Source organism: Lactuca sativa, chromosome 8, assembly GCF_002870075.4.
Source record: "Lactuca sativa cultivar Salinas chromosome 8, Lsat_Salinas_v11, whole genome shotgun sequence".
Taxonomy (NCBI): domain Eukaryota; kingdom Viridiplantae; phylum Streptophyta; class Magnoliopsida; order Asterales; family Asteraceae; genus Lactuca; species Lactuca sativa.
Window position 1 is genome coordinate 78,102,903 of NC_056630.2, and position 24,987 is coordinate 78,127,889.

Consider the following 24,987-nt stretch of genomic DNA (forward strand, 5'->3'; position numbering starts at 1 on the left):
TTGGCTTTGGATGAAAGGGATCAAAATGCTAAACGATTTCTTCCCTCATTGCTCGTTGGCTTGCATTGTCATGGTGATTCAATAGTTGCTTCATTAGGTTCGATTCAAGTAAAATGGAAAACATAGGGAATGAAGTTCGAGTGGAGAAGTGAACATGTAACTTTGAGAGAGAGCACGTCGTTAAGGAGATCCTTGGTCTCATAAAAATGTTTATGGAGGGACACTATGAAGAAACGATAGTATGTTCTAAGAGATCGGGGGTATTGGACGCATTTGATGAAGTATTTCAAATCCCCAAAGGGTTACCATCCAATCGTGGATGTAAACATGGAATTGTATTGAAGAACATAAAAGAACCATTAAATATCCGTCCGTATTGATATCCTAATTTCAAAAATATGAAGTAGAAAGATTGAAAGAAAGGCTAGTAACAGAGTTGTAAGAGGCGGGAATGATTCAGTATAGATGGGGCGCTTTCTCGAGTCCATTTTTGCTAGTGAAAAAGAAGGATGGGGTTGGAGATTTTGCATCAATTATCATGCTTTAAATAAATAGGTTCCCAATTCATATAATCAATGCATCATGCATTCATTATTTTCCATTTGTATAGAGCTATTAGTCGATGCATTTCATCAAACCTTATTCCTCCACAGCTGATGCAAGAGCTGGAACGCATGTGGTAAATCAAGTGGCATGATTTACCATTGTTTGAAGCTTTGTGGGAGGATTTTGAAGCAATGGATATGCAATTTCCTCATTTCCACCTTGAGGACAAGGTGAAGATTTTGGGCGGGGAATTGATAAGCAACAAATACGGTTCACATATTCAAGAAAGTGAAAGACTGAAGGGGGGTAGATCTGTCCTTGTACCACATCAAATAGATGATAATTGAGGAGGTGGTGACACTTGGTTTAGGCCTGAACAGTGCAAGTGAGTGTCAGTTTCAGCTTTTTCGGGTTTGTTAGAAGTGCTGAGAGATGTGTGTGTGTGTGTGTATACGGATTAGAGAGGGGAGAACCACTTTTTTTGTAAGAAACTTTTGGTGGGAGATAGAGAGTCAACCTCTTGAAAGTTGACAAGTTTTTAGATACAACTATTTTCCTTCTTTTATCCGTTCTTATTCTTTTATCAATTTCTTTCTGCAATTTGCAATCAAATTGTATCAGACTCTTTACCTATATATACCAGCGTCATAATCCAGCATGTTTGTAGTTATCTATCAATTCCAACAAAGAACATCATCATGTGAATAATAAACAATTTCCTATAACTTACTATCATTATTCAACTAACAATGCCTAGAGTTTCAATTTGAAACACCGTATCATTCAACATATAGTAACAACAATATATCATGTGCCTATGGTTTAGGTATTATTTATGTTTTTGAAATAAGACTTGCATCATATCCCAATCCAAAAAGAGTATCTTTGATCTGATTACAATGTTGTGCACTAATGATAAATACCACAATTACCTGGTGCTTAATCGTAGCAATACACGATTTTAAAATACACAGCAGATGGACCAATCCCCAGTCAAAGGATAGTTTAAACTTTAAATGCCCCCGTCCCCTATTCGATTTTCCTTTTTGTATCCACATTCCACAACACATATAAACATCATAAGACTCATCCCCTCCAATTACATACCCTTATAACATACAAATCAGCATATTAACTTCACATATTCTTTAATTTAATCATCTAACAATAGGAATTAAAAACTTCACAACGTTTGACTAATTTGGGCCAAAATTCCAGATCGACTTTTTTTTAACTCGTTGATAAAGCTTAATTAAAAACTCATATAAATTTCATTAACACTTCAATTTCATTATCGATGACTTAAACTTCATCAAGTTATCAGCTTGAGGAATGTACCTCAAATTCTCAGCAATACCTAGTAGACTCCTTTTCTGCAGTCAACTTATTGGCAAGCTTATACGTACTTCAATTTTCATAGCGTTCTTCCTCTAGTTTCTTTCAGCGTGGATCGATACCTTTCCTCTAGCGTTGACTTCTTTCTCTCAATTCTCTAGATCAGTTATCGAGGGGGTTAAATTAATGAGAAAGTAGTTATAGTTTCCTTTATGTATTTACTCAAGTTATGGAGTTTCAATATCTAGTCCCTAGATTTCTGTATTCAACGTTCTCGCCACCAGAACCTTAAAATTTGATAATATATCCTTAAAATTTTGTTTTGCCCCATCTATTATGCTAATTTGTAAAATTATTTATCCTTATATTTACACCTCCAAATTTCATTATTTACTCCGGCTCCGAATTTTATAAAAACCAGTATAATTTGGAACCTTTTTTATTTAACCAGGAAAATTTTATGTTTTAGTTATCAGATGAGACTTAATTTGTTTTATATCAAAATTTTATTTTTTTTATATCGTGCTTGATGTAAAATGTAGTTTTGGTTCCTTTTGTTTACCAAAATTCTAAATTTTGATCCCAGTATTGGCTTTTTTGCTATTAATGGTTCAGGATTTTTGGTAACACTAGCACAGCCGTTCCAATAACTTTTCCAAGAATCGTTTGGCATGAAGCTCGTTTATGAACAAACAAGGGCGGAGCTTTATAGGGGCAGGGGGGGCTGATTTTTTTGTTATATATAGTCCTTTTACTTTAATTTTGTACATATTATGCCCAAAAATATACAAATTTTGGCCATGGCCCCCCCTGTTCATCGATTTTTATGCATATTATACTTCCGGTCCCCCCAAATCAAATGTTGAAGCTCCGCCCCTGCAAAAAACAATTGAACATGTATGCACATAAAAGAAACTTAAATGAATGAGCATAAATGAAAATAAACGAACAACACAAATGAACGTTTATGAATATAATTAAACGAACGAGACCATTATTCATGTTCGTTCGTTTAACTAAACAAACGATAATTTTTGTTCAAATTATCGTTTGTTTAGTTAAACGAACGAACATGAACAATTGTCTCGTTCGTTTAATTATATTCATAAACGTTCATTTGTGTTGTTCGTTTATTTTCAATTATGCTCGTTCATTTAAGTTTCTTTTATGTGCATACATGTTCAATTGTTTTTTATTACATTACTCTATTATATGTTTGTTTAAGTAAAATCCAATTGCACCCCTATATCTCAAACAGAAACCTCCTCGGTTCAAACACTTTTTGAGGTCGTACTTCATGCAACACCATCAAATGCACAAGTAAGGGGTCAGCATTAGGGATATGCATTCCTAAGAATCTTCCAAACGGTGAAGCTTCAAATAATGCTCGTTGTGATTGACTTAGTCGCGGAAAATAGTATTTAATAATCGTACCGACCATGCCTTTTAAAATTAAATGTTGGATGAATAAGTTTTTGTTTCAAAACTTGATATCCGAAGAGCTTCATCTTTTGGTTTTTTTCGGATATCAAGTATATTTGGACCCACCTAGAGTAAGAGAAAGTTTCAATGATAAAATGACAATTTCCATTGATGAACTCTACAAAATAAATAAACACCTCCTTCACAAAATGAGTACAATTTTAGAAAATGTATTTTATTGCTACTAAAATAAAAACAAAAAAGTGGCCTAAACCGAACTTCGTTAGAATTATGCGGCTCAAATTCAAAAATTTAAAGACTTGGGGGGATTATAACGTAATATTTTGCTAATCTATTAGTTTTAGGGCTTTTCTCATACCGTCCTCTAAAACCCTGCTGCATCCTCTCTCTCTTACCCTTGCCGCGTTCATCTTCTAAAACACACTTTCGTCATATTCTTCTGAATTCCTTCATACAGGCATTGAACACCGAAGATGAAGAAGGAAGGGAGGAAGAAGCTGAAGGATGAGGATTTGAAGCCAGTAGAGAAAGAAGATGTTGTGAATGGAAAAGAAGTTCTTAGTGATTCTGAGGACGACGGTGTAGAAAGTCCTGTCGTTTCGGATGATGATTATGGGGTATGTTCGTATTCCAATTTCTAACACTCCATTTTTGATAAAGTAAACAAATATTTGCACAGGATTAAATTGGTGTCGTCAGATGGTGTTTTATTAGAATGTTCAACTGAATCGTACTCGGGCAACGTTTGAGGTTTATTTTTAATTTTAAGTAATCAGATTGATGGCGCAAACACAGGGGGGAGTGGGTAGTCAATTCTAAAGCTACATGTTTGTATTACTATTGATATGTGCGCATATTGAAGTTATAATTTTGCAAGAGCATTACGAGTCTGTTTCTTATGCTTGTTAATGTGGTTTGTCTGATTCTAGAGCTTCTCTGAGGGTGACGACTCTTTAAGGAACTCAGATTCAGAATCAGAATCAGGATCTGAACAGAGTGAATTCTCGGAAGATGAGGTACATAGTAATTAACTTTGTAGTGAATTCCAAAGATCTTTCAAAGCACACACCATCAATAACTTGACACACATATGTGTGATATACAGTTACCTATATCTAATCATCTCTTATCTTTATTTTAGTCCTAAGGAACTTCTTAATTCTGAAAAAGTTTTTATTTAAGTAAATAAAAAAAATCAAGGGCAAAATAGTCTTTTTAGGTAAGACATGGATCAAACACGTAAAAGAAACAAACAGTAGGGACCTTTCGAGCTAAAAAACAAGTTAGGGACCAAACACGCAAATTACCCTAAACCATAGGGACCATTGGTGTAATTTACTCTAAAATTAATTTTCGGTGATTTTCGATTCGATCTTCAACGATAGATGATTTTAGTAGCTTGAGACATTCTGAAAGTAATTATGAATATGATATCTTTAATATACATTATAAACATAAGATTACACACAATTGGTCCTTAATACATAGCGGTTCGTGGTGGTTTGACCATCGAACACTGACTAATTTTTACCAATTGTTACAACAGCTGCCACACAGTGGCAACCCTTGCCCACGTCGTGGCGGTCCAATAAAATATATGTGCTTTTATTGAATCCCACGCTGTGGGCATCCTTGCACCATGTCGTGCCACAGGTTTTCCCCAAACTCCATCTTTACCTCCTAAAACTATAAAGCTAAACTAGTCTTGAACACGGGTGTTATAAAGGTCATGATTTCTGATCAGTATACTTACACAACACTCATAGATGGGCTATCCAAAGCAAAGAGATTGGAAGATTCAAATATGGTTTTAGAAGATATGTATATTACTTTTTTTGTGGCAGATTTTTGTGATGATTAGGAAATTTGTGAGGTAGTGCTGGTTGTGATCGTGGCAAAAAGAGCAATACGGTGGTGGTGTATGGCTACATGATGGGGATTTGGAGACCCTAAAAGCGTTTCAGGTAGCTTCTATTTAAATAATCAATGAACAGATAACTGTCTTATTTGAAATAATATTATTTTATGTTCAAATCATGGTTTCTACATGTCTCCTACTCAACTATAAATAGAACCTTATACTTTGGAATTTTCAAGTACTCTTTTTTTAGATACTAGATCCAAAAATTGATCCTCTCTCGCCTCTCTCCTAATCTTTCTATGGTTCTTGTGTTGTGGGTGTGAACCATTAGAGGCTCGCACACAAATAGAGCTTGTTTTCAAAGATAATTCTAGATTGCTTTGTTGGAATCAAAGATTTGTTTACAATAACAAATAAAAGGTATGCAATTTTGTGAATTTTGCTTTCCATTAGGGTTTAGAAGATTTGATGTTCAATAATATGTTGCTTAAATAGTGTTATGACATAGATCAAAGTAGGTTGCACGTACCCTTAAGAATATAATGATTTTTCCATATTATTACATGTAAAACCTTTCAATATCTTATATAAGTTAACAATGACAAAAATATGATTAAAGTCACCAGATACATTCCTCGTTTGATATGGTCCTAAAACATAAGATTTCATGAATATAGCATATAATATCCTAAAAGGAAACCTATTATAACTTTTCAGATGGTAAAAATAATATGATTATTTGTTACATGTTTTTTATTCATTTGGTGATGATATTACTAGCTTATAAAAAAATCTATTATCACAATGTTTTTTCAATCTTATTCATACAACAAGGAACAATGCCCAAATTATTCATAAATAAATTTCATTAAAGTATATTTCTGGTATACCCGAAAATACCCAACCCGAATCATCAACCCGGATACCCGAACTATAAGACCCGAATTGTAAATAGTTCAGGTTTCGGTTCATATTATTTTATGAAAAAACTCGAATTACCCGAAGCTCGGAAATTACCCAATGAACAAACCTAATTAGCAGTAGTGATTAGTAGTAGATAATAAGCAATAAAGAAAAGATAAAACAAGGCAAAATTAGTCCTATGCTAAAAGCATAACATCTAAACGGTTAGATTTTACAATGCAGGGACCACAAGTGGTAACAAAACCCTCCATAGGGATCACCCATGACAAAAAGCGAATAGTAGGACCAAAAGCGCTATTTTGGCAAAACCATAGGGACCAAAAAAGTGTTTTACTCTAAAATGAATTAAATATATATTAAATAACGGAAATATGACCAGATCTCGTATCAGATGAAAACGAGTAAGTTCGAGTAAAGCGAAAGACGGAAGAAGGAGAATTCATGAAGTAAATCAGTGAATTGAAAATCATAGTACAGTCGTTTTAAGCATATGGCTTGTAATATTGAGGAGAAATCATTCTGGGTTGAACTGGGTGCCGATTTAGTCGAGGTATGTTGATTACATTTGTAAAGTTTGCTTAGTGTTAAATTAATGGTTGTAAGATGTTTAGTTGTTGGGATGTAAGCTAAATCAAGACATAGAACTAACTTAGAAGAAAGTTAAGTCGAGATTGTGTTTCCTGACCTAATTTTGTCATTTTCTCGATTAAAATGGGTAATGGTGATTTGAGTGAATTAGGCAATGTTAAGTAATGAAATTGAGAATATTATATATTATGCTAAAACTATGGGATGATGTCAACTTAAGTAAAAAAGAATCAACTAAATGATGAGGTCACGTATTGTGTTGCAGGTTTTCCGTATCTCAGTTACTTGCTACAATATAATTTCTTCCTTTAGGCTATCAGGAGTGGCACTCGGAAGACGCATGGGAGCTGACGTGTCAGCTCCCTTCACGCGTGAACACCGCCCCACCTTCTGGTGGGGGTCATGTTCCGTGGACGCGAAGACGGGTTGAGACGCTTGATTTGATTGGTGGCTCATTTTCGACCGTTTCTTTCTTACCGTTTGGACCAAAAAAAAAAATTAATTAATTAATTAATTAATTCTTTAATTTACTTTCTCTATCTATATATACATCCACATACACAATTTTTTTTAAAACATTCATACAAATTCTCTCAAAACAAACATACAAACTCAACCAAAAAATGGATAGCGATTCTGATGACAATTTGGTTTTGCACACACTATTGTCTGCGGCACAAGACGCGATTAGTCAGAGAGGCGAAACTTCACATCGTGAGAAGAAACATAGAAAATATATCAATCGGGATCGAGAGGCGGCACATGAACTTTTGGTACGTGATTATTTTGCCCCTGATAGTCTTTATGACCTTTCGAAATTCGAAGACCGTTTTCGTATTAGTAGAAACTTATTTTTACGTATAGCTTCAGATTTGGAACGTAATTATGAGTTTTTCCAATTACGTTGGGATGCTAGAGGTAAACGTGGTTTTACCACAATAAAAAAATGTACGGCCGCTCTTAGACAATTGGGATATGGTATAACCGCAGACGCATCAGATGAGTATCTGAAAATGTCGGAGAGGACGGGTCGAGATTGTACATACCTTTTCTGTGAGTATGTTATAGAGCTTTACCGTGACATATACCTGCGACATCCGACTAAAAGTGATGTCGAACAGTTGTATGCCGCGCATGAAGCTAAACATGGTTTTCCAGGGATGCTTGGTAGTATTGATTGTACACATTGGGAGTGGGCAAATTGTCCCAATGCGTGGCGTGGTCAGTTCACACGAGGAGATCATGGGGTCCCGACTGTTATACTGGAGGCGGTTGTTTCAAACGACCTATGGTTTTGGCATGCATTCTTTGGCATGGCGGGGTCAAACAATGACCTGAATGTGCTCCATGCGTCTCCGATATTTAACGATATTTTGCAGGGTAAAGCACCAGATATGTCATACGTTGTGAATGGAAATGAATACAAGTATGGATATTACCTAGGTGATGGGATATACCCAGAGTATGCTACATTTGTTAAGTCTTTTTCGTTTCCAGCAGATGAGAAACGAAAATTGTTCAAGTTAGCACAGGAATCTGCACGGAAGGACGTTGAAAGAGCATTTGGAGTCCTAAAACAAAGATGGCACATAATCAAGCATCCAGCAAGAACATGGGATAGGGCAAAACTAACGACAGTGTTGACTGCCTGTGTGATTTTACATAACATGATAATAGAAGAAGAGGGCAGAGCTATTTGTTCATATACCGACAACGATGCACTTAACCCACCTGCAGTAATACAAGTTGGCAGCCCGGCATACTTCTCCAGGGTTTTGGAAATACAAAATCGTGAAACACATCACAATCTACGACACGATTTGACCGAGTACATATGGGAGAGACAACACCAAGGGGGAAATGACGATGAAGACGAAGAGGACGAGGGCGATGATTACGACGAGAATGCAGACGGTGACGACGAGGCGGATGAGGATGAAGATGATGATGATGATGACAACGAGTAGTACTATTCTACGGTTTTTGTGTTTTACTTTTTTTTTTTTTACTTTTTTTTTTAAGTTAAGTAGTGTAGTAGTTGATTTGTTAGGTTTTATGTGTGTTTTAGTAATTTTAGGTTTTAAATTTCTATGTTTTTAATTAATGAATTTCTATGTTTTTAATTAATGAAAGTTTTTTTTTTTTTTTTTTTTTTTGTATTTTCATAAAATTTATTTATCTTATAAATTATGTTTTTTATTTCATATAGTGTTACGAAAAATAAAAAAAAATTTACCTATTTTAAAAATTATGTTATTTACTTAACAAAATGTTAAAATAATAATAATAATAAAAAAAGTAAATATTGTTAATGGTGACCATTTCCATAGTGGAGTGGGTTGGTGGTGAAGGTGATGTGGCGCATAGGTGGCACCACTTTTCCGGTGAGTTTGTAGTGACCACTCCATATAGCCTTAATTTGATAACATCAAAAAGATTGGGGTCCCACATTGACACAAGCTCACCAGATCTTTCAATTGCCTCAGCTACTGCATAATTGCAGGTTCTTTTTCCCCAGCAAAAGTAACCTGATTTTTAAGCACCATATTTCTAACCCAAGCTCTCTTAAAATCCTTCTCCACTCCATTTATATTGATAGATAAGCACTCTAACATTGTTTCTTGAAGACACCATTCTTTTTCAATTATATTGGATTCAGAGTCTGAATTCCAGTTTTGATCCCCAGACACTTCAAATACTCTTTCTTTTACTTTCCCTGAAAACATCTCCTGCTTACACTTTTTTCCTTTGAGGTTGTGAATGTTCTTCATTTTGCTTTCCTTATTTTATAAATGTAGTAATGCTTTGTTGACAATCACTTTCTTCAAACCAAACTCCACCACACTATGTGCTCTGGACCATTGGGATCACCCTCAAAATTTACAAACTTTTCTGTTTGGACCAACTTTATCTTTTTTGCTCATAATTAGACAGGTTATTGTAATTACTTTTAAAAACAAGTAAGAAAGCATTGAGTCAGTATAAGTAACATAATCAATCATTCAATGTTACATTCCTATAACACTATTAGTTACCAAAATATAAGCATATCTAGTAAGTAAGACAAGAGAATAAAAGAATGGCATCAATTAGTAGAAATGCTATATATAATTATAATGTTTTGCTGTTGATGAGATTGAATTCAATACCTAGACAATGCCTATGTAGTACGTACATTAAGTTTCAATTTGGTTTAAGAAAGGGAGGGCTTGAATTGAGATATGGATTAGTCTTTAGTGGAATGTCTTTGAGCATTCTTTTTGTTATAATTAAGTAGGTTATATTATAAAACAAAGCAACAAATTAAAATTTTCAATTCATGTATCAGGTGAAAACATTGCAAATAGGCATCTGGCGAATGTCAAAGATTTGGTGATAGCTTCAAGAATGCAAAATCCATTTTAATTGGGAAGGTAATTTCTTGCAAGATATATCATGGTTATTAATTTTTAAATATGCCGACCACTGGGCTTTGAAAATTCTTCATGTTAATTACTTTACTGTAGGTTATACACACATTTTAGCTATCCAAAACATTCTAATTTTGTAGGGTTTTTTTTTTATCATTATATTTATGTTGGTCCAACCTACAGAACGTGAAAAAGCTTTTATGTATTCATTATCTCTTGTGTTATGATGCTTTCCTTGTTTCTGTAATTTTAGTTTTTCCCTTGGTCCAACCCTTTTGTATTATGTGTTTTGAGGGTATATATATATATATATATATATATATATATATATATATATATATATAGATAGATAAATAGATAGATATAACGACTAACCTTGCCCTTTACTTTATTTGATTTGTTTCTTTAGGTCATTGAAGATGCATCATTATATTCCAAACCATGTTACAGGTCATTTTTTTTAACTCGAGTGGGTGATTTTTTCTATGTGAACCTCATAATAGTTGAAAAACACCATGTCTTGTATACACCACACTTTAATAAAATAATCAAATAAACAAACCGAATGTTTCCTGTAATTTAGGGAACCCAAGTGTCAAAGATATAACATAAACTTTGGGGGCTACTTTGTGGACTTTAAGAATCATATGTGAGGTAACATATTCACAAGTTCATGTATCATTTAATGTAGTTTTTTAAATTCACATGTTCCTGTATCATTCCTGACTTTAATACATAAAAATAACAATATAGTTTTAAAATAATGTGATTCAGGAGATTGTAAGTATTAGATTACACTTTGAATAAGTTTTAAAATTAAAAAAATATATATTTTAGGTATTTCTGTAAATCATTAAATTTCAAAATCAAGTTTATAATCTTTAATTATGATAAGTCTTAAAACCATCATATATATTGTTTTTGTGGGCAAATGCATTTACGTGTGACATGGGGAATTGATTTAGCCAAAAATCACTTTCTTTGATTGAGAGAATTAAAAAGAAAAATAGCCCATGACCAAGTCAATACAATTTTGTGGATACAAATCAACAATTGATTTCCATGTCTTGTTTTGGTCAAAGGAAAAGTAAATATAGATAGACTATAAGCATGCAGTCTTGTCTTGTGGATACAAATTTTCAATTGACTTCCAAGTCTCCCATCACAATAACTTGTTTCATCACATCACATCACATGCATGGGCAACTTAGTCATCATATTTGTAACTTGTAAATTTTCTGTTATAAATTAAAATTTTATTTTCATAAACACTCCACAAAATGCAATGTCAAGTCTTGTACCCTTCTCCAGCATACTTTTAGGAACAAGCTAAAAAATCAAAAATTAAAATACGTTTCCTTTCCTTGACACATTAACATTGTTACATCAAATAATACTAAAAACAACTTGTTCTGTTGTATCTAGTTTTTTAAATCGTTGAAACCAAAAATCATTTTTATAATATAGAACAATAATTTACAAAAATTTATAATCTATCTTTGATTTCTCAAACACATATATGCTTGTTTGTCAATATATATTGTGCTTTTTTCAATTCATAAATTGTTAAAGACTTGTGACCAAGTAATTACGTGTGCTATGGGGAATAAACTTGGACCAAAACCACTTATTTTGATTAACAGAAAATTAAAAGTGAACCTGGACCAAAAGAATACAAGTTTGTGGATACAAATTGTCCGTTGACTTCCATGTTGACTTCAAAGTCTTATGTATCATTTTCTTGTGAACAAATTCCCAAGTACATGTATCATTTCTGACTTAAATATATTAAAACAATAATATAGTTTTTGAATTCACAAGTTTGTGTATTTTAATTTATAATAATAATAATATAGTTTTTATAAATAATGTGATTCAAGAGATTGAGTTATGTGGATCTTAGTGGAGCACAAAACTGGGACATGATGCTTCACATGATTCCCTCCTTAAAAGAGTTAAGTTTGTCAGATTGTAGACTTTCCAATGTTAATCTTGGTCCTTTTCTTAATTCCAGTAGAATACTTCCTAATATAAAACACCTCGATCTTGGCTACAATTCTTTCAAAGGTCCACTCCCTGGCCTTCTTCAAAACATGACATCCCTAACATTCCTCAGTCTTTCTGGATTTAATCATAGTTTGGCATGGAACTTTCCAAACCTACTAAGCATGATCCCTTCTTTGTCAGAGCTTCATTTGTCAGGTTGTGGGCTGGATAAGACGCATCTATCTTCTCCACATCTTAATTACAGTACACTTTCTAACATCCAGCACCTCGATCTTAGCAATAATCCACTTGGAGGTATATTTCCATCTGTATTGACAAACATGAGCTCCCTAGAAGTCCTTGACCTTTCATATACCATGTTGAATTCATCGCTTCCTATTATGCCTGAACTTCTAGAGCTTCATCTTTCTGGTAACAAGTTTAAGCAGATTGAGGATGTTGGAATCTGGAGACAGTGCCACCTGAAACAATTGCGTGTGACAAATAATGTGTTCCGTATGGAAATGACTGACCCACCAAAAAACGCATCAGAATGCTCCCAATATTCTTTGGAGTTGCTGGAATTAAGTCAGAGTTTAAATGGTAGAATTCCAGAAACACTTGGAAGACTGGCGAATTTAAGACACCTTGATCTATCGCAGAATGGACTGACTGGTTCAATCCCTGAATCTGTAACAGGATTAAGATTTTTACAAGTACTATATCTATATGAAAACCAGTTGACTGTTCCCATTCCAGAATTCCTTGGGAACCTTACCCAACTTGTCCTTTTTTCCAACAAATTGAATGGTTCAATTCCAGAATCCCTTGGAAAATTAGCAGCTTTAACAGAATTGTATCTACATTCTAATTTATTAGACGGGACTATTCCAGTTTCGATTGGGCAACTTGCCAAACTCCGTACTCTATTTATCTCTAACAATTCTTTAGAAGGAGCAGTTACTGAAGCCCATTTGGCTAACCTTTCGATGTTGAAGTACTTGGATAGTTCTTCCAACACTAAGCTGACATTCAATGTTTCATGTGGGTGGATACCTCCATTCCAGTTGAGATATCTTTATCTCAGCTCTTGCAATATCGGGAATGGATTTCCGCAGTGGCTTCGACATCAGAGGAAACTTGGGAGGTTATTGTTGTCCAATGCTACACTTTCGGGGCCGCTGCCCACATGGCTGCGGAAGATGCCCATCATTTTCTTAGATCTCTCTCACAACAAACTCAGCGGATCTTTGAAAAACCTTCCTAATGCGAAAAATGATGATGTATATGGGTTTTTTGTTCTATTACTTCTGGAATATAACCTTTTCAGTGGGTCAATTCCAAGGTCATTATGCAGAAGAACAGATTTGGAAGTGCTTGATCTTTCAAGAAACATGTTAAGTGGGAAAATTCCCAACTGTATGGGGAATCTGCAGGGTTTGGTTATCATGAGTATAAGCTCAAATCAGCTCTCTGGTGCCATTCCTAGCTCAATTGCTCTTATTTCATCATTATTTTGGTTAAATTTGAACAAAAATAACTTTACTGGTGAAGTTCCTCCAGAATTAGGGAATCTACAAGGTTTGGAAGTCTTAGATTTGGGTGACAATAAATTATATGGAAATATACCCAATTGGATAGGGAAAAAACTTACATCTTTGGTAGTTTTGAGTTTACACAAAAACAACTTCACTGGTAGAATTCCTCCATCTCTTTGCAAAAGTTCAAATCTTCAAATTTTGGATCTTGCATACAACAACTTAACCGGAACCATTCCTCCGTGTGTAGGAAACTTAAATGGCATGGTTGTGGGTCACTTGATGAATGTAGATTATACAGTTATCGACCATGATATGAGTGTGATTCAGGTCATGAAAGGTGTTGATCTTGAATATACAACAACTTGGGATATAGTGTTTAACATGGACCTTTCAAGCAATAAACTTGTGGGAGAAATACCGGTCGAGCTAACTGCACTTTCTATGTTGGTGGGTCTGAATCTGTCTAATAATCATCTGAGTGGGGGTATTCCAGAGAGCATTGGAAAGATGATGAAGTTGGAAACTCTTGATTTCTCAAAAAACAAGTTGAGCGGGAGCATCCCTCCAAGCATGGCAGCTTTGACTTTTTTGAGCCATTTGAATTTGTCACACAACAACTTGTCAGGACAAATTCCAACAGGAAATCAACTGCAGACGCTTATTGATGATCCATCAATATATGCTGGGAACAAACATCTATGTGGACCTCCATTGCAAAACACTTGCTCAAATCATCAAGATTCAACAACAACAACAAGCAAGAAGAAACACAAAGCAGCTGATGAGAAGATGGAGGTATGGTTGTTTTATGTGGATATAATGAGTGGTTTTGGAACAGGGTTTTGGGGTGTTATTGGAGTTCTGATGTTCAAGAAGCAGTGGAGACACAAACTTTTCATGTTTGCTGAGGAAACCATGGATAAGATATACGTTGCAGTTGTGGTAAGAGTTGCCAAGTTCAAGAGAGGAAGAGAATAGCTGCATAGATCATGTGGAATGCAAGTAGTTCTTGAATGCATGTTATCAGTGATGGTTTTGCTTTTGAGATATGCTTATTCTAATGTATTACTATTTGGATTTTGTATTTGTATGACCTTTGTCATATCAGTGTTGTTTAGAGGTGCTAATTTACAAAATTTCTTTTGGATTTGGTATTTATACATGATCAAGTTGTAGATTTAGATTACTATGTATTTGAGTTGTAGATTTTTTTTTTCTTTTTAATTCTCGACCTTCTGCTGCTGCTCTCACTCCCAACATGCTGTTGTATCCCCCGGTTTTCATCTACATTGGTCCAAGTAAGTAAGAAACAGTAATTGACTCGTTCTTTATTTCTTCATTTGTAAAATTTCTAGTTTTTTCATGTATAGAAAGAGGATGTTTGGGTGAAAGGTGGAGTTTTTTTTTGTTGGATTTCGTATTTAGAGAGGACTATGGTCTAGTATGAATCTGCAATGGCAGTGATCTTGGTTGATTGTTTGATTATATTCTTATGAGTCTGCAAGTTATGAGATTAGATTAGGGTTAATCTCAGTTAAAGTAGCCCAACATTTAAGGTTTAATACAGTGTGAAAAAATAATAATAGAACAAATATGTGAACTTTGGGGGCTACTTTATCAACTTCAAATTCATATGTGAGGTCTACCGTGAAAGTAATTAGACTTCTTATGAATAGATTTGACTAGTTATCCTCAAAAAAACATTTTTGTTCCAAAACAATAAAAGAATTTGTTGCAATTTTGGTGGTTATTTTGATGTTTTATAGCAATTTTGGTCATGTTCCAAGTAAAGTTACCATCTTACCCTTTATCTAAAAATATTGTAAGTTCATATATATAAAAATGCCTTTGAGCATTCTTTTAATTAAATTTGTTGGCAATTTTGTTTATATTTTTAATGGAACAATAAATTATTAAATTTGTCTATTGTATCAGGTGAAAATTACCAATTGTGTTTGGAATCTGCATGAGATTAAGCTCAAATCAGCTCTCTAGTAGCATTCCATGTTCAATTGCTCGTAATTCATTATTATATTACTTAAATTATGAACAACAATAGCTTTATCGGTAAACTTCTTCGGGAATTAGGGAATCTACAAGTTTTGGAAGTCATAGATTTGGGTGACAATAAACTCGGTGGAAATATTCCCAAATGTATCGGGAAAAAACTTACATATTTGGTAGTTTTGAGGTTCAACAAAAACAACTTCACTGGGAGAATTCCTTGATCTCTTTGCAAAGATGGGATCTTGATTTCAATGTACAACGTCCAAAAGCTTACTTTGAACTTGGGTGGGTAATAAATTCAATTATGGATAATATTCTGTTCTTCCCTTTCTGAAATAAATTCGTGATTTTTCTTCATGGAAATCATTTGATTTTGGAATAACTAGCAAATTAGCAAATGGGTGTTGTTTTACAAGAAGCAATTGGTCATTACAAGGCCCTTATGACCCAACATCATGAAGAACTAGGTAAGTATTGTATACTAATTCTTGTAAGAAAAGCATGGTGGTTGTTTTGTGAATCCAACCATGAAGTTTGAAAATTTCCGTCTTTCAATCAATAATTTGTACTATATTCATCTTTATGAAGGTGCTTCAACGCCCATGATTACATCTACTTCAAGGTCCTTGTGAGTTTTTATGTTCTTTCGATCTTTTATTCAGATTATACATAAACAGCCATTCTGGTGTTTATGGGTAATGGATTTTTAGGTTGATGTTACTATATATATCATGTGTAAACCATAATATGCTCAATAATTCGCAATTATTGATGAAATAATCAAAAATTGACCCAAAATCATGCATTGATTGGTGATATTCTACACCATGTTTAGCTATGGTCGTTAATTTTATAATTGACCCAAAATCATGCATTGATTCAACTTAGTGTGTTTAGTATTAAAGAGAAATATTATATACTCCCTATGTTTTAATGAAATTGTTTTAGGTTATGTATCTTTCATCTTATGACTTATATTTCATCTCACATCTGTTTTAAGGTTGCTAGAAGTTACATTTCTGGTATAAAGGGTGTCCCTCGTTGTACTTGCATACTTTGTTAGTCGGTATTAGATACACACCATATATAGGTTATGTTGTAATTTAGTTGCTATCTACAGTCAAAGTCAAACCATTCTTGTTCCATTCATATATGTTTTTTTACAATTAAGTTTCATCACGTGCATTGTAGCAATTATTCTAATAAACGTTTATGGGTTGTTTTCTTTAATGCTTGCTGATCTCGAAGTGGTGGTTCGATGGACTCACAAAGTGGGAAACGAAAGGAAGAACAAACGAAGAGACCGATAAGGGTAATAAAGTGGGCGTGATAAACTCATTAGGACATCGCTTTATTTATATAAGGGGGTGTCCAATCTTGGGGAACAAGGGTTGACCGTGGACCAGAGTCAATTGCCACATCAGCTGTGACTAGGCAGCCACCTCACCGTTTTTTTTTTTTTACTGATTTGTCATAGAAACTTTTTATTACAGGTCAAGGGACCATTTCAATTGGTCAATGTATATGTCGTTCCCTTAATGTACAAAAAAGATTAATTGGGTGACCTTTTAAAACAAACTTGACAAGTTCGTTAGGATAAGATGACATTTTCCCTTTTCCTATTAACAAATCCACAAGTTCGTGTATCTCATTTCCGACTTAGATATATCGAAATCATAATATCGGTATTTAAATTTACAATTTCGTGTATCATTTCAAGAGATTGTAAGTATTAGATTACACTTTGGATAAGTTTCAACGTGCTCCCAACTTGTTTGTTTCATTGTCACTTTAGCCCAACCAATTTATCGTTTTATTTTAAAAAGTTTGTCATCTTATTATTTATTTATTTATATATTTTGCATATGAAGGGAACCAACTTGTGTTTTACCGCTAATTTATGTAACAAACCCATTATAATCGGTTAGTTTGTTATTTGCCTTTTTTATTTGGCTAGAAAGTGTTGACATGTAGCTTCGTCATTCTAATTTCTTCCCATCTGTCAAACTTTCATCTACATATCAATCATATGGCGGTTGGTTTAGTGATAAACCGATAACAATTAAAAAGTCTTCCCATATGTGGAGATAAAGGCAAGAGAAAGGCGCGCACAAACACACATACACATTGCTCAGTTTCATCCCCTGCCTCCCCATTACCAAAACTCTAGTGCATACAAAGAAGATCAATGGAGAAGTATTTAGAAAACAAGTACACAGGAGACGCATGTGTTTATACACATCTCTTTCCTTTTCAATTTCAGTTATTTCTAACATTTTTCTCAATTTCTCGACGCCTTTCTTCGATTGTGTGTTTTGTCCGTTTAGTTTCTCATCGAACATAATAACTCTATTTCTATTTTAGGTATAAACAAATTGAGATTTTCTATTAGGGATTCTGATCATCAAATTTTATAGAAATGTTTTTCGTTTCATGTTTTAGAGTCCCATGGAAATTTAACTTGAAGTTCGATATATAAAAAGAATCGCTTGATATAAATTATGTGTTCTTTCTGCTTGTCAGTTTTCAAGATGAATTTGGGAATGGTTTTTGGTCGGTGGTCAGCCAACTTCAGGAAAATTGATTATCATGTTCAGAACCGTCAGAGCTCCTCCCATGTGTGTTACTTGAAGGAGGTTAATGTTGTCCAAACACGGTGGCGATGGCGATTGAGTTGAGTTACACACAACGGTGATAAACAACCCCTACAAAGAATCTGAATCTGGTAACTCCACCCTATACTAGGCTTTTGTAATCGTAGGAGGTGGTGGTTAGATCAGAGGGCGACATCAATGGGGGTTGTTGGAGATGATAACAAGGAGACATTGTTTTTTGAGAAGATTGATCACAAGCAAAGCAATTTCGAATAGTTGATGATCTACAACGAGTATTTTGGTCTCAGAGTGTGTGAGAATGGTTGTTGACAGTGCAGAGGACATATCTGGTCATCACAATAGCAAAATAAAGTTCTTACATCGTCGGAACATTTGGTGTCAGCGTTGCTACCTGCAGTGGCAGCCAGGATACAAAGAATCATTGTGGTTCTCGTGTAAAGAACAATATGCAGAGGAGTAAGATGTTGGTGATTTTAGTTTCACCATTCATTTTATGTAACTTGAATTATCATGTGAGCTAAGGGGCATCTTAATTTGTTTTCTAATATGTGTACGGGTTGGTACGGAGTGCACGCATGTATAAGATCAACTTAATAGCCGGTTCGACGACTAGTCGGGGGTCTAGAGGCAGCGCCCTTGGGTCCGGGGTTTCCAAAGGGGCAACACACCTTTGGCGGGGTCTAGGGGCAGCGCCCCTAGCGGGATCCAAGGGGCATAGCCCTTGGCTGGTGTCCCACTAGTGTGATATTTCGATTCTTGAGAGTGATTATGGTAAAACTAACGAAACTCGTTAGTTTTGGTAACCCTAAATCCTCATTAAAATCTGGATTACCCTAACTTCCTTCCAAAGGAATTTATAGCGGCCCAACCCTAATGAAACCCTAATATCGTTTATTATATAAACGACTCTTCTTTTCAGAAAAATGGGACGATCTTAAGCTCTCGTTTTCATCATACTTTCAAAAATCCTCTAGCATACTGGCTTACGATTTCTGTGCCTAGAATCGTAAGTGTCCACTATGATTATCCTAGGATGAATTTCTTGTAACCCAGGCATAGGGTAGAAATATCAGTTCGGAAAGTGATATTACGATCCAAGTTGGTATCCAGATCTCCACCATAAACCCTAAATTTCCCAACATTCAAAATGATATTTACTATTCTTGGAAATGGGTGACTTAATCCGCGAGATGACCACCAAGTTTGCAATGCTGGAGAAGTTCGAAGGCGTCGACTTCAGGAGCTGGAAGAAGAAGATGTACTTCATGCTGACAACTCTGAAAGCAGCATAGGTGCTGGTACTCCAAGACTAGCAGAGCCAGAGGAAGGTGTTGTTAAGACTATTGAAGAGATAAGAAGGAGATAGAAGTGGGACAACAATGACTACATCTGCAAAGGTCACATTCTTAACGGTATGTTTGATGCTTTATTTGATATCCATAGTGAAGCCTTGTGTGCCAAGGAGTTGTGGGGCACCCTTGAGTTGAAGTATATCACCGAGGATGCTTCTAGCAAGAAGTTTCTGGTAAGTAACTTTAACAATTATAAGATGGACGACTCAAGGTCTGTTACTGAACAATTCAATGAACTCCTTGACATATACAGTTACTTTAAACTGCACCATATGAATATGGATGAGTCCATTGTTGTGTCAACCATCATTGACAAATTGCATCCATCCTGGAAAGACTTCAAACACAACTTGAAACTGATGGGTTTATACAAACAATCCTATGTGTGCATGCAACCCTAGAGTTGGATCTATGTTTTGACTATTAGTTGTATAACTTTATGAACACAAAAAGAAACCTAACATGCTACTATTATTTTCGAAATCGATATAAAAGAATAGAATACATACCTTTTATTGTTATATAGTAATAACAACTAGTTCCTTGAATTTCCTTAGCTCTTAAAAGCAAGTACCACAATTATAGTACCTCTAATGGCTCACAAACTCACTAGGTGAAAGGATGAATATTGTTGAGAGGAGAAAAGGGTATCTTGCCCTAGATTTCGTCCCATTTAGGGTTTCCCAAAGCTTGGACGAAATCTTAGTGCCTTAGGGTGCTATTTATACTTAAGGCTAACTAGGGTTTTCAGGTGTAAACCCTAATCCCTTAGCTTAGGGCCTAAGCAAGTCCATGGACTCCTTTCCTTAAGCCCTTAGACGAAAACTCCTAGATCCTTCTAGTATTTTCGTTCAAGCCTTAATAAAGGTGATCCAGTGGCCCAAAGCCTCAACTATTGAATAATTACAAAATGGTCCCTACACTTTCAGTCAGTTCCTTTAATCCCAAAATTAATTCCTAATTAATTTCTGATTAAATACTAATTAATAATATGATTCCAAATTAATATATTAATCATATAATATATTAACAAATCATATTTATACCCCAATTTATTATTCTTAACAATAAACCAGCCTCTCTCCTCAACAATCATCATGTCTAGTCACCGGTGTGAAGGCAACCCAAAAGGACCATGCACCATCGGGTCAAGTACATACCAAAATAGTTATGGACTTAGACACTAATCCAACAGTCCCCCACTTGGATAAGTCTAATAACTATTCTGCGTATGACTTCAGATCCTGGTCTGTAATCGTAGCTTTCAAAAGCCGCTGTCAACTCTGATCTTATCAGAAACATGTCCTTTAGATAAGGGATCATATATTCCTCCATTCTAGATATCGTATAGACTGAGACATGGATTTAAACCATTCTCTCTATACTGTTCCCCAATTTATGACAACTGATAACAGACTACAATTGAACACATCAAATTAGTCTCAGTTTGGCCAAGCGCTTATGTGCCATCACTAAATCATCGAGGGGCCCACAGATATCGCTTTCATCCTACTTTGGATAAAAGGAACGGATAAACTTTGATTCAGTGCTTGCTTGCACTCACTTACCGAATCACACACAACAATATGTTTTATAACACCAAGTTACTGGTGCGTTTACATATTATCAATGTGTATCCGACTCGCAAGATACAACTCACACATCTCGGTTTCAAGAATATAAGATGTTATCGTCTCACCAATCACTCATGATACAATTCATGAAGTGATCCAAGTGAGCGTGGGTTTAATCCAATGCTCAAATCATATTCATAAGCACTCATGAACGTTGCAGCAAACATTTGCTTATGTCTAATATACTTTAGACAATCCACACACCAATTCACGACAGTCTTCATTCATACCTACTTCCAACATATGAACCACTGTGGTCCGTTCGAATAATTTGAATATTCTGAAATAATTAATTATTCAGGAAGTCAAAACATGCAAAGTGAAACACAAGAATAATACAAATCCCATATGGCCCCAAACTCTGGGTATAAATAAAAACATTTTATTTAATCACCATATTGATTACTCATTATTTGTTGTGTCGGATAATCAACTTCTTTCTTGAATTATTACTACACTTGTCCCATGCTCTCAGCATGCACACAATGTTTACTTATAGTACTTACTTTGTAAAACAGATCAAATGAACACATTTCCAATCATACTCATTTCACAACTCCCAATCCTTATCACAAGTGTAAGAATATCAAATTCTTGCCACTTAAAGAATATGCTAGATTCTAACATTGTATGAAATGATCCTTTCGTAAAGTCATATCTCAAAATCATCAAGACTTGGCCAATCTCTATGATGTCTCTCACTCAAAGTACATTCCTTTGAACATCCTTCTTGCATAAAAGTTTCTAATCTAGACATAGATTCTCAATATTCAGCTCCCAATATGGAAACATTTCCATATTTGCCATATGACAACTCATTCTTAATAGAATCTTATCTATTCATAATAATGTCGATATGGTCCATCCAATACCATACTTCCAACTACTCACAAGCGACCAATCCTCAATGAGCCTTGGATCGTCCTTTGATAGTTGTTTAATTATCTTAGTCAAAACGGATTCTTGTCCTTTTTCCCTCTTAATGCGCTAGACATTTGGAAAATTTTAGAATGGTCAAATATTATAGCATTTGCAATCGATCCTATACCCGAAGCGTATGAGACACGATGCATAATGTCTTACATAAAGATACGATACTTTATTAATCTGCTGCCATAATATCTTATGTGTCACGTTCTTATAATTCGAATTATGAAGAGGGATGCCATAATCATAATCGAAAATTTGAGAACGCACTATGTATCGTTGACTAAATTTATTAACATTCCACAATCTAAGCCTTTAGATTTGAAATGAAGCATAATATTCTCTCCCTTAATTATCGCAAAACAACTATTCAACCCTTACGACTTTGCAAAGTATAACTCTTGTTTTCTATAATTAATATTGCTAACTTGCAATACTTGCCTTAATAATCATACAATAACAACATTTATGCTCCCACTATCATGATGATTATTATCATATAAGCATAACACTTATGCTCCCACTAGCTTTGACGTGTATTCAGAAACCAACTTAACTTCCAGAAAAACAATACCTATTGAATTTCTTAAGTTCATATTTCTAATACCTAATGCTTTGATAATCCTTTATCTAAGCTTCTTAATCTTATACACCTTTGCCTAAGATAGCTCATATGTGTGTCTAAACAATTCAGACTAATTGCCAAATCTCACAATTCGAATCATGGAAAGGGATACCGTAACCATAATCGAATTTAAGAATGCAATTTTCACAATCACTATCTTCTTAAAATCTCTCTTAGTGAAAGCATTTCCTCACAGTCATTTTCATGAAGGAGGGAATCTTATGACACTTAGATTTTAATGGTGTATATGTTCCTATCCATGCGAATTTGTCAAAACCAAAGTTTGCGCAAATCCAAACTCATATGAACCGAACTTTCTCAATCTTGATTTCTTGCCTTATGGTAACACGAGTGCCCACCATGTCTTCCAAGTAGTTAAGCAGCTCACCCTTTCCTATCAATGTACTTTTCATTGATCAAGGTGCTTGCCTTTTATGCGTTCAATTGAGAACTTATAGAACTCACATGCATAATTAACTCAATTGGAATGGCATAGAAACAAAATAATGTCAACACGATAGGTTATAAACCTCAAATTGTGTGCTAGTGATGATCGATAAGGTTTATTCTTGATTTGTTCTTGAGACCTTTCAAGACCATTGAGACTCCCACCGACTCCTTGACATATAAGATTCTCTTGTCAATAAACATTTCTCGACAAACAAATATTCAAGAGTTAGTGTAGCTTTTATCAAGACAAAACACTTCACAAAATTGGTCCTAGTTGGTCTTTGTCTTCTCCAAGACATCACAACTTTCCAATTTCAAATGTGCAAGAATAAGAAAACCTTTTCAAATTCCACATTTGATGAATGTTATAAACCTTCTTAAGACTTGTCACTCAATGTCACAATCTTAACTCTAAGACTTGTTTTTGGAACGAAGTATGATTGACTTCTTGATTTAACCATTTCTTCAATTCTTGATTCCTCTTCTCAGACATACAATTGTACTAAGATTCATTTAGAGGATCAATTGAGATACGGTTCTTAATCATAAAGACCTATCATAAAACATAATAAAAGGTACTCTCCCTTCTTCTTAGAATAGAGAAACTTTTATCTTTCTGCCTACTTGATTCTTCTTATCTGTTTTGCTATTGATTGAAAATCTTTCAATCAATTCAGAATTACACTTAATCTTATAAGTATAATCATATTTACTAAACCTTTAGTAAATCATGACGAATATCTTTGTCACTCTTGTGGTGGACTTGATCAACACACAACTTTGTGTACTTGATCTCATAGTCCTTCACTTGACACTTTGTCAACGAATTAGTCTAATTTCCAAATATGAAATTTCTCATTAATCATGCAACCAAGTTGCATGATTCCAAGTTTCTGTCCAATTGAAACTTGGGCGATGAGAAACTCTCCCTATTTGGTAAATTCTTGACATTTCCACAAATAACATAATCCATTATTGCTAATAACTGAAACATTCAAACATCAATTTTTCATACACGCCATTGCAAGGATAAATAAATAATATAAAATCAAAATTTATTTTCTTGCGGAAAAATTTGTCCTTACAATGCAATTCAATTGAAAACTATGTTAATACATATTTCATAGCAATCTATTCTAACTCCAAGTAGTAGCTCAAAATTCTAATCTTCAAGCAATGCAATCGAAATCCATTTCTTCACGATTAGATTCAGCTCACGTCTTCCCTTAAGCTTCCTCTCTTTTCTTCAATTCTATAAAACATCAAAATGTAATCTTATCACATCATGTATTAAGAATCTAGAATAAGAACTTAAAAGAGTTAGTTAATGGATTTCTAACTATACTAAAAATTCACAAAACTATCAAAAAAACATATACATATGACAATTCACTTGCAATAACATACTATGAAATGCTAAGGTACAACCTTAAGATGCATCGTAAATAAGTTTTATAACATAAATCATATTTATATCACAATTGTCTAACATATTCACATAATACTTGCACTTGCATCAAAAATCATTTGGCTACAAATATAAATTATGAAAACCAACTGTATAGCCTTACAAATGGCAAATGTACAACTTGAAGATGCATCAGAAAATCTGTTTACTACAAATATAATGCATGAAAACCAAATATACAGCCTCACAATGCACGATTTATGCATCATGTACTTGTACAATCACATATCTGCAATATACTAACAATACCAAGGCTACCGACGCATCAAAACCAC

At 34.4% G+C, this 24,987-nt stretch overlaps 2 protein-coding genes across 6 annotated transcripts; both read left to right on the forward strand.

The window, feature by feature from the left end:
• Positions 1 to 3,674: 3,674 nt before the first annotated feature.
• LOC128128152 (protein ALP1-like) lies at positions 3,675 to 8,766 on the forward strand. 5 transcript variants are annotated; one of them, XM_052767012.1, is made up of 4 exons: positions 3,675 to 3,941; positions 4,254 to 4,340; positions 5,169 to 6,659; positions 6,963 to 8,766. In XM_052767012.1, the coding sequence occupies exon 4, from the start codon at positions 7,321 to 7,323 to the stop codon at positions 8,662 to 8,664; it is 1,344 nt and encodes a 447-aa protein (XP_052622972.1). In that variant the 5' UTR covers positions 3,675 to 3,941; positions 4,254 to 4,340; positions 5,169 to 6,659; positions 6,963 to 7,320; the 3' UTR covers positions 8,665 to 8,766. The 5 variants fall into 5 exon arrangements, with proteins under 5 accessions (XP_052622972.1, XP_052622973.1, XP_052622974.1 ...); XM_052767013.1 differs by having other exon boundaries at positions 5,169 to 5,288; positions 6,332 to 8,766; XM_052767014.1 differs by having other exon boundaries at positions 5,169 to 5,288; positions 6,501 to 8,766.
• Positions 8,767 to 12,029: 3,263 nt separating this feature from the next.
• Positions 12,030 to 14,665, forward strand: LOC111915117 (receptor-like protein EIX1). The gene has a single exon (XM_023910803.2). The coding sequence runs from the start codon at positions 12,030 to 12,032 to the stop codon at positions 14,610 to 14,612; it is 2,583 nt and encodes an 860-aa protein (XP_023766571.2). The 3' UTR covers positions 14,613 to 14,665.
• The last annotated feature ends 10,322 nt before the right edge of the window (positions 14,666 to 24,987 follow it).